The sequence below is a fragment of the Herpailurus yagouaroundi genome, unplaced genomic scaffold, assembly GCF_014898765.1.
Source record: "Herpailurus yagouaroundi ecotype Mexico unplaced genomic scaffold, PumYag 162, whole genome shotgun sequence".
NCBI classification, from domain to species: domain Eukaryota; kingdom Metazoa; phylum Chordata; class Mammalia; order Carnivora; family Felidae; genus Herpailurus; species Herpailurus yagouaroundi.
In genome coordinates this window covers 73,232,319-73,243,140 of record NW_024412403.1, presented here as the reverse complement: position 1 = coordinate 73,243,140, position 10,822 = coordinate 73,232,319, and the positions used below count along the sequence as shown (strand labels likewise).

Genomic DNA, 10,822 nt, shown 5'->3' with positions numbered 1-10,822 from the left:
TCCTCTGGAATATTTGAGTAATGTGCAGAATTTACATGTCTAATAGCGAGCTCATGAGTCACATGGGGGTAGCGGCTGTTGTAGTGCATGCAAATATGAACATTGCCATCACTGCAGAAAATTCTGTTGGACACTTGGGTCAGCTGCTTAGAGCTTACACTGGTCACTGTTCATAAATGAGCTTTGTCGTGACAAGAGCGTCACTCTCCCAAACAGTACGTGTTATTCAGTACAAGAGAACACACGTTTATAAAGGCATTTAGTTTATTTTTCAAAAAAATATTTTTGCTAGAAGGTTTGAGTAATTTTACATGATCACAATCTTTAAATAAATTCTTTTTCTGTCCAAAGGTACCATTTAAGTGAACAGCTTATCTAGGCCTGTTTTTGTAACACCCAAATACAATTTGCATTTCTCTGACGGTATATTCCCTAGGTCTTAATTATCTATAGGCCAGGAGGCAGAGCCTCGCACATAATAGAAGTAGGTGCTTTACAACTGTTGATTAGTTTGGTTTCTTAACATAATTAAACAGAGCAGGTAGTCAGTATATTCAATTCACACTATTTATTATTAACATACTTTTTCTCGTGTGAAGGGTCTGATCCACCCAGAGCTCTCCCAGTCAGCCCTTCTCACCCGGGGAAGCAGTGAACACAACTGCAAAGAAAAAGGGCAGCTCTTCCACTAGTCGGGGCTGTTGTTTTGTTCCAACCGTGACTCCAAGATGACAGTGTCACTCAGAAGTAGAAAATATAATGCAAAGCCAGAAAGTGGGGATTATTGGCAGCAACTGCTTCCTTTCCGGAAACTTCCTTAAGAGGTTCCCTTTCTTCTTAAGAGAACTAAAAGTTGAATTAAATCCACATTCATGGCTACAGATTTAACATAAGGACAAATCACTGGAAAGAAACAACAGACTAGTAATTTGCTGATGGACCGGGCAGCTTGAAGGCACATCATAAGCAGCTTTTAGTTTGTACAAGGCCTGCACTCAACCTCAAAAGCATAAGGTCTGCCCACTTTGTGGGCACCCAAACAATTCAGTGCCAAGCTAGTGACAATAAAACAATGCCTGTCTCTTCCACCAGCAGCCCAGACTATATTTAAAAAATGTCTTTGTTGCAAAGAAGCAATTATTGCAAACAGGACAGAGGCCCCTCTGATGTAGGGTTTGGGCTAATAGAGGTTTACACCTAATCACAAGGGGGAAAAGCAACTCTGTATGCTAAAACCGAGTTTCATGAATAGAGGAACGTTTTGAACCATACTTAAAACATCTGACATTTAGGCAAAAGCAAGCTTGACAGTACACCTCAAGGGTGCCCTATGAAGCTGGAAGTGAAAGGGAAGCGGGACTTGGGCAGCTTACTGTAGTTACCTCTTGAGCACCCCTGCTTGCCTCCGCGCCGAGGAGGTGACCGTTTCTCAGACTGGAGGAAAACGGCAACTCCACTTCTGAGCATTAAAGATGCAGAACACAGTTCTGCCTCTTCTACGTGCCTGGTTGTCAGTGAGGAGATGAGATGGAGCTCTAAAGTATAAAACACTGTGAATCCACAGCCTAGTTACTGGCCACTGCATAACTGCCCCCTTCTCCCATTAGGCAAATGTCTTACATGCAGATTTGAAAAAATCTCATGTTTGCATAATTAGCTAATGTCAGAAAACCTCAGGATCTCTTCCTCACTTTAAATTGTCATCTTTGCAAATGCTGACAACACAAGCCTAACTGTAGCAGCATAAAGTGCCTCTGATCTCAGTCCTTTCAGCGACCTGAAGCACAGTAAGAAATACTGACCTGGTTTTACACGAAGTCTAGAGGAGTGTGGAGAATGCTGGGGCTCTTTACAATGTAAACACTGGTGTTGGTGCTTGGAATGTCCGGGGATGGGAACCCTCCGTGTAAACATGTTCTGACTCTACCTTCAACTGCTGGAAACCTTACCTCATGGCCAAGTTTAACTGCACGTTTTAGCTTTTTATTTCCAACACCCCACACCTAACCAGGCATAAATCCAAGTATCTTCTGTCATTTACTTGGTATTTGGTGTAAGCTTCTGAGATGCTTACATACACCTCTACTGTTTTTTCTGCCCCAGTTCAGAAAAGGTAATTGAGTAGTTTAACATGCATCTTTCCTCATTTCCTTTCTTTTCAAATATCACAAAAGGCTAGAATAAAGATGCAAGATCCATTACTTTAATCCTAATGCAGCGAAGTATTAGGACAGGGTCACTTCTGCTTTTCCCCAGAAGACGAGGTTGATAGAAGTGAAAAAAGGACTCCAGCTCTGGAGTCTCAGGGTTGGTCAACAAGAGGCCAACTGAGGGAGCCCCGCATGCTGCTGAGATCACTAAAGAGGTAGGAGCAAAAAAAGTCTAGTAACATCTGCTGTGCTCCTGTGCAAGCAAGTCTTACTACTTTTCCTCTTCTCCCCACCCATCTGCAAAAGACCTGGTCAGTCTTTAGTTCTGAAGATTAATATTTAAACACCATTGAAATAGAAAGGTATTTGTCACATCTTAGACAACACAAGGGTAGTGACAACTTGTAAATTACTCTTGGAAAGGCTGAATTCTCATGTGGTTGACTACTAGTTTGATGGATATTAATGTTTTTTAATAAATCCAGAGAATTCAGTGTTCCAGCAAAAGCCTTTATAAGATTTAGGCATTTGTTGTAATTCTTAAAGCCAAGATTGAAATTTTCTCATGTGTTAAAATAACTGGACGCCCCCACCCCCAAAAGCTGTTGTCTTTAATCAACTCCTCCCAAAGTAGGCACTGCACTTATAAGTGTGCTTGTATAAATAGAACACACCAGTCAGATTTTGGCCACTTCTCACCTTTCAAAAGGAATGCAATTCACTCTGCAAGACTCATTTGGAGAAGGAAGTCCATGAAAGGTGCAGCAGGTAAAACAGGACTGGCTTTGTCAAAACCACCACTCCTAGCTACCCTTTACACCCCAGGGAACAACGATCCTTCTCAAAGTTATGTTGTATCAAAAACATCCTGCACTTTTAGGTTCTGGGATTAAATTTTAAACCTGTATTCAGTTCACGTCTAAGTAAATTTCAAAAGCTGCACCAAATCTACTAGGCTTTTTTTTTTTTTTAATACTCTGCACTGCATGCTCTGTCTATATGCATGCGTTTGGATAATAAATATTAAATATGGGGGAAACACACGGAATCCATAAAATTAAAAATGAAACCAAACTGAACATTAAAAAATAGTACACGGTAGCTAGAGAAATGAATAGGGCAAAAAACAAATTTGAGGTAACAATAGTGGCCCAACACCACTGATCTGAAATACCTGTAAAAATTCAAATAAGTGTTTGGAGATTCAAGTAACAAACCATCTGCTTCAACTTGGTCAGACCTTCCAGAGTCCTGCTGAGTTTCAGTCCATGAGCCGGCACTCACACAGCTCCTTGTAAATCCTCTTCCGCACTCGGGGCATGTCCTCTTGGGAAAACTGGAAAGGCTGCTCTAAGGCGAGGCACTTGCAGTACTGCAAAGGTCCCAGAAACACTTAAATGGCATATGGAGCTTTGATGCAGACCTAACAGAATGGGGCCTAAGGTGACATTTTAAAGTTTAAACTCGTTGTAAAAACATTGTTTTGAAACATTTGCCTCCAAATTATAGTCAACTTTCCAGGTAAGTATATGGTTTGGGGTCTCCCCTCTCTCCCCCAAACAACACTGTGAGAAGCAGAAATTGATGGTGAGGCTCCAACTCTTTCCAAGGTGCTACCTGCTGAGACTGCCACTCCACCTAAAGTGGTCTTTTAAGTGAGAACTTCGGTTTGTTTACAAACCCCAGACATTCATGAGTCAAAGGAATGAGCCCATCTTCCATGATCTTTGCAAATCTCTATAAATTCATGGCTTATACACAATTTCTTCGTAAACGTAATGTATGACAAAATTTGCATTAATCCTTTTAGACCACTAAGGGAACCCACAGCATGAGAAAGCAGTTTTTGAATGTGGCCCTTATTTAAAATGTAATTAATTTTGTTCTGTGGTTAAAGACCACTTGCCAAAGGTTAAAAAAAAAAAAAAAAGTAGTTAATTCTACAAATGCCAAGGGTCTACGATACAGATTCAGACCAGTCTCTAGTGTGCCTAACCTCTGATAAGACATGTAAACCAGAGGAGGAGATACTCGGGTACCTGTGCCTAATGCCAGGTACATAACAACAGGGGCTCCCATCTCTCCTTTCTAAACCCAACAAATTTAATTCACACATTCCAAATTCTGGATAAACAGATTTCTTTACCTGGAGCACAAAGACTCCACAGTCACTGTCATTTTTCTGTTGTGGAATACACTAAAGAGAAAAACAAAATGATCATTAAAATAAGACCAAGTACTCCTCTTCAGATAGGAAAATTTGTTTTTATGGAAAAATAAGTAAAAGAAACTTGTCTGTCCAGGACAGCTGGTGTCCTAGTATATATCTCTGGTATTTAAAGTGTGTGATTTTACAGAGGCATCAAAAGAGCCAGCAACCAAATGTATAGAACCTTCGCCTAAATATGAGAAATAGAAAATCAAAACCCTGTTTTAAAACTTGATTTGGATAGTTTTGCTATCAGATTACTGACAATGGAATCAAAATGGAATTGTGGATCAGAAAGCATACGCCTGGACTCTGAGTATGTACTAAAAATCCTGCTTAGTAGTCTTCACGTTTCATCTGTCACTCTTTGAAAGAAATAAAGATAAGCAGTATGTTGGGGTGCCTGGGTGGGTCAGTTGGCTAAGTAATTATGGCTCAGATCATGATCTCACGGTTTGTGAGTTCAAGTCTCACATCAGGCTCTCTGCTGTCAGCGCAGAGCCCGCTTCGTATCCTCTGTCCCCCCTTCTCTGCTCCTCTCCTTCTTGCATGCTCTCTTAAAAACAAACATTTAAATTATTTAAAAAATAAAAAAGAGCAGTATGTTTCCCAAAGAACTGATTATGTATTCTGCCTAAAGGGGAAATGTGAAGGATGTTGACTAAATTTGGAATACCTAGGTATTCTAGTTGGGTAATTTTCAAAATTTACAAGTTCAATTCCGGTTTCAACTAAAAGACTAAGTTATTAAAAGAAAACTTAAGCCTAGGTTTAAACCTTAGCATTTGGTGTAGTTCAAGGATGAACAAATAAATCTGGTTCCCTTGGGTTTGGCTTAAAGTTTGTTTCAAGACTCTGCCTTTTTTTTTTTTTAATAGGTTTGTTTTGAGAGAGACAGACACAGTGCAAGTGGGGGAAGGGCAGAGAGAGGGAGAAAGAACATCTCAAGCAGGCTTCCAGCTGCCAGCTCAGAGCTCAACATGGGGCCTGAACTCACGAAACTGAGATCATGACCTAAGCTTCAACCAAGAGTCGGACGCTTAACCGACTGAGCCACCCAGGCACCCCAAGACTCTGCCTCTTTAAGATTGTGCTCAGTGATCTAGACCTAAGTTCAAGGACCCAACTCTATCAGTAGTTCCGATGGCCTAGGTGACACCTAGGCTTCAGTTTGCTCATCTATAAAATAAAGAGGATGCCCATCCCTAAATGACCTGCCTACCTCATAGGCTGTAAGGATCAAATGAGATCACACATGCAAAAACACTCTGAAGACAATAAAGCAGTGACCATAAAATGTAAGATGCTGGTATCTGTGACAGTGATGAGAAGACCTGCCTGAGCACTCTGCCCCATACACAGCATGAGTGCATATAGGACAAACATAGTGCTGCTTTCGTACTGAAACCTTCAAGCCACTGTCTTCCCCAGATGCCTGGTAAGAAGCCCAGTGCACTTGCTCCCTTAGTGGATCCAAACAGTCGCTTCAGCATTTCTCTGGGTCTATGTGGGTCATCTGGAAGAGGCAGGTGCCATCAAAAGAAAAAGTTGTTTTCCTTTCCCTTTTTTCCAATATAACAACCATATCATTAGCAGCTGCCCCATTGATGAAATGACTAAATTTTTCTCCAGAAGCACTGGGAAACTAAGTAGCTAGATGATCAATACTACATAGGTTTATTCTAAGCTGCCTCCCTGCAGCCTCCAGACTCTTACTGGTATCTCCATCACCAGTCTTCAAATGCTTTTAAAGACACCCACCCCTAAGGATAATTCCATCCCCTTGACATGCCTGGGTTTTCATTTTTATCACATACTTACCTTTGTAACAGCAGTCTGCCAACCCTGAAGAAATTCAGGTCTATTTTTTTCTCTGGCTTCAGTCAGCAAATACTTTCTTATATTCTGGTTAAAAAGAAACCACAACACAGATGCTGTGTTCCATCAGTTGGTGAAAAATGGAACCTGCTCACAGCAGATAGAAGCAAAGGAGGAGGCGGCTGTGGCCCCACCACTGGGCAAAGTCTGCACTCAAGAGTTTAAAAGGTGGAACTTTATTTCTGACCTTTCATTTCATAGTGTTAAGAAGGACTCAGGCCTTCTATACTCAGGTATGCATTTAGGCTGTGGATACCACTGTATGTTTTAATTAGAAGTTTTTGTAAGATGGTCAGCCTTTTCCAGCAGCCAACTTGCTCAATTTGACATTTAAATATTGGGAAGACAAAAAAAAAAAGACCTGATTACTGCCAATGTTCAATACAAAGAAGGAACCCATGGCAGAAATCAATAATTGAAACTAAATGAAAAACATTCCAGCCTTAGATATACTCTATTTTGAGGGCTGCAGATAAAGGTATCTTGCAGTTTCTAGAAAGTTCTACTGAAACCCATTCTGGATACTAAATACAGTCGAGTCCACTGCTGAAGCTTCTACCAAGATGAAGCCTATCAGAGTTTCAAATATTCCCTTATGCCCTCTACTTCTGTGCATCACTTCTAAAGGTGAAGTCAGAGGTAACAGGAATTAAACCAACCACACCGAAGGTGGAATATTAGTATGTATGTACATGTATACAACTGTGTTTATGCACATACTACCACACACACATATATACATACATACGTGCACATATGTATTTTCTTCCCATAAACATATACTCTATCACTCTGCAACTGGCTATTTAAAACCCAATAGGTCTTGGAGATCTTTCCATGCTATTTAGAACATGGAGATCTATATTCTATGATCTATGATCTAGATCTATGATCTATGGCCAGTTTAATAGTATGAATGTACTATAGTGTACTTAACTATTCTGTTGGTAGAGCTAAATTTAGGTGGGTTTTTTTGGTTTTTGTTTTTTGTTTTGTTTCTACTATCAGTAATGCTGCTGCAGTCAACATTCTGGTGCATGCCCTATCACTGTGCACATACATACACAAGCATTTTTATATACCAAGAAATAGAACTGGTATTCAATAGGATATATATTTTCTTTCTTTTAAGTAGGCTTCACGCCCAACATGGGGCTTGAACTGACACAACCCTGAGATAAAGAGTGTACTCCAAGGACTGAGCCAGCCAGGAATCCCTAGGATACACATACATCTTTTATAAATTTATAAGGCACTTAGAACTGATCAGGATTTCAACTCCCCTAAGTGGCTAGCTATATTAATTCATATACTCCACCAGAAAAAATGAAAGCTGGTTTCCTTACACCTAACGAACACCTGAATACCATCAAACTTGCCTAATGGGCAAAAAATGAAGCCCTGATGTAGTTTTCATTTGCATTTCCTGTATTTCTGATAAGACTAAGCATCTCTCCACGTTTCAAGGCTATTTGCATTTTTCCTAAAAATTACTTATTTGAATAATCTTTATCCATTTCTCTTAAATCCTTTTATTAATTTTTAGGAGTTCTTTATATTTTCTGGGTAGTGATTATTATATGTCACAAATATTTTCTCCAGGTCTTTCCTTTCTCTTTGAATTTTAGGACATGCAGAAGTTTTAAATTATGGTATGGTCCAGTTTATCAATCTGTTCCTTTAGGTGTTTTGCTTTTATGGCTCTGTGTAAGAAGTCTTTCCTGAATCTAAAACATAGCATTTTCTGTATTTTATTCTAACTTTTATAGTTTTGCATTTTATATTTAGGTCATTATTTTACATGGAATTTGCTCTTATAAATAGTATGAAGGATCTGTATGTGGATCCAAATAGACAGCTACTTTTCACAATGGCATATATTGAATAGCCTGTCTTTCCCCAACTTTATCATATACCAGGTTCCCTCATATACAGCAGTTATTCCTAGATTCTCTGTGCTGTACCACCAATCTACTGGTCTATTCCTAAGTTTTAATTATTAAAAATTTGTGATATGGTTTGGCCTCTAGTATTCCTTCCTTCAATGTTCATGCAATAAACTCTGCACTATGAATTCTAGGATGAGCTTATCAGTTTTCATTCAAAATCCTCTTGAGAAATTGGGGGCAAATTGGTATATATTATTAGTTTGAGAAGAATTGATCTCTTTCCAATACTGAGCCTACCTATCTTTCCATCTGCTCAGATTTCCTTTAAATATAGAGCTCTACTCTTAAAGAACTTCCACAATTTTTGCTGGAGTATATACTCCTGGTCAGTTTATATCTGTTTGCTTTTGAAAATGGAATCTTTCTTTTTTCAGTTAAATTTAACTGGTCCTTGCTACTGAAAGAAAATCAGGAAACCTATGGATTTTTCTTGCATCTCACCATGTTGTTGAACTGTCATTAGTGGAGCTCTCCTATTTTGCTGGCTGATTCTCTTGATTATAACACATTCTACATAAGTTATTTTGAAGATACAAGCCAATTTTAGCCCTAAGAGAAACCAAGGAAAATGATTTGTATCCATTCAAAATGCAGCTTTATAGGGAGGCAGGAAAATATGTGACAAAATCCAAATTAGACTTGTTTCTCAGAGTGGGATCCATATCACAGACAGCTACCTCTCCCAACCTGGGGATTCCTCTTGTAGTTCTTTTTCTCTGCTAACATTTTAGAGGGTTTTCATGACAGAAATTGATCCCCTATGATAACTGACTTCTGTTCTATTTGATCACAAGATAAATGAAAAAATATAGGCAGTATATTAACTTACCTCTACACAAAACTTAAAATGAATGCCTTGGGAATCATAAAATGAAATAATTCGATTAGAGAGTGTCACGGTAATGAGAGACCAGTGGACTTCCAGGTGAATAGGAATCAACAGAAGACTCTTTTTAAACAAATCCACCTGATTAAAAAAGAAAAAGAAATGCGGCCATCACCACAGAGTATCCAAAACAACAGCAGAAACAGCTTCAATTTACTGACCTTTGACCTGTTTGAGGTCATAAAAGCAGGAAGTGGTGAAGCCAAAATCTGAACCCAGGTCTGAATCTAAAGCCCATGCTTGTAACTACTAAGCTATTAATACACAATAAGAAAACTGAAGATCCAGAAAGCACCATCTCACATTCAAACCTGCTACACCTGTGCTTTGCAAATGCTTAATTTGACTTAGCCTTTATTTTTATGCTTTTGTGTACATATTTGACCTTGACTCAATTCTTATGTAGGAAGGAATCATATTATAAAACAGCATAGGCACCATAAGCCTTCTTTTTATAAACTCAGTGTCCTAGTTAAGATCATGGGCTCTGAAGGAAGTCTGGTGAAGTTCAAAGAGAACCTCTTCCACTTACTGGCCAGGTGACTTTGGTCATTTTCATAGCTTCTTTGTGACTTGATTTCCTCAACTATAAACTATAGACAACAGCCCCTACCTTAGGAAATTATTGAGAGAGATAATACATATAAGATGCAGAAAACTGCTTTCACATATTCTATGTAGCCAGTGAATCTTAACTATTACCATTATCACTACCTCAGGTTTCCCAGATGGTAAAATTGAGAAAAATATCCTTGATAATTCTTTACACATCCTTTACAATCTAGAAATATTTACTATTCCACTCAAAATCCCAGTTGTGGAATGAATGATAAAGTAGTAGGTGCTCAATAAACATCTGTAAAAGTTGTGAATGAATTTTTTTTCAGGTTTTTTTTTTTTTTTGAGAGTTTTTAGGGATTCCTTGGGTTAAAACAGTCACAAGGCTACTTTAAAGTACATCAGATTCTTAGAAGCTATTTCTCAAGCCTTCCTTGCTTTCTGATATTCAGATAATGTCCTGCTCTAAATGAATCTTCTACTAGTCGACATGATCTTGGAGCAAAGCACTTTAGCACCTCTACTTTTCCATTTTCTACATCCATAAACCTGGCAGGTGAGGTGGACAGAAGAAAACATGAAGACAGTTGGTCCTTTCCAATGCACAAATCCTGAGTATCTAAAACAAGGAATCACATCTAAACACAGTATTAAATGAGGCCAAATTTACATTCTTCTTAAAAAGAAACTCTTTCTGGGGTGCCTGGGTGGCTCAGTTAAGTGTCTGACTTCGCATGATCTAATGGTTCAGGAGTTTGAGCCCTTCATTGGGCTCTGTGCTGACAGCTCAGAGCCTGGAGCCTGCTTCAGATTCTGTGTTTCCTTCTCTCTCTGCCCCTACCCCGCTCATGCTCTGTCTCTTGAAAAAATAAACATTTTTAAAAAAGCTTTCTCCTAATTATAAAAACAATTTTGTCTTTTTAGTTTATTTTAGAGAAAGTGTGTGAGCAGGGGAGCGGGCAGAGGGAGAAAGAGAATTTTCTTGTTAGTAAAGATTTTTTTATTTTATTTATTTTTAAAAATTTACGTCCAAATTAGTTAGCATATAGTGAAACAATGATTTCAGGAGTAGATTCCTTAATGCCCCTTACCCATTTAGCCCATCCCCCTCCCACAACCCCTCCAGTAACCCTCAGTGTGTTCTCCATGTTTATGAGTCTCTTGTCCCCCTCCCTGTTTTTATATTATTTTT

General features: G+C 38.9%; 1 protein-coding gene and 1 pseudogene across 7 annotated transcripts in view; one reads left to right on the top strand and one right to left on the bottom strand.

Moving 5' to 3' along the window:
- The window catches only part of LOC121036403 (40S ribosomal protein S24-like), a 34,947-nt pseudogene that overhangs the window by 10,004 nt on the left and 14,121 nt on the right, over positions 1 to 10,822 (top strand).
- SENP5 (SUMO specific peptidase 5) overlaps positions 247 to 10,822 on the bottom strand; it is a 50,884-nt gene continuing 40,308 nt past the window's right edge. For 3 of the 7 annotated variants that reach the window (XM_040484871.1, XM_040484869.1, XM_040484870.1), the window contains 4 exons: positions 9,016 to 9,153; positions 6,181 to 6,264; positions 4,297 to 4,347; positions 3,412 to 3,522 (listed from right to left, as the gene is read on the bottom strand). In XM_040484871.1, the coding sequence (XP_040340805.1) occupies positions 3,412 to 3,522; positions 4,297 to 4,347; positions 6,181 to 6,264; positions 9,016 to 9,153 (384 nt within the window). Of the gene's footprint in view, positions 3,523 to 4,296; positions 4,348 to 6,180; positions 6,265 to 9,015; positions 9,154 to 10,822 lie in introns of all 7 variants that reach the window. The other 4 variants (XM_040484876.1, XM_040484872.1, XM_040484873.1 and 1 more) reach the window with 3 other exon arrangements.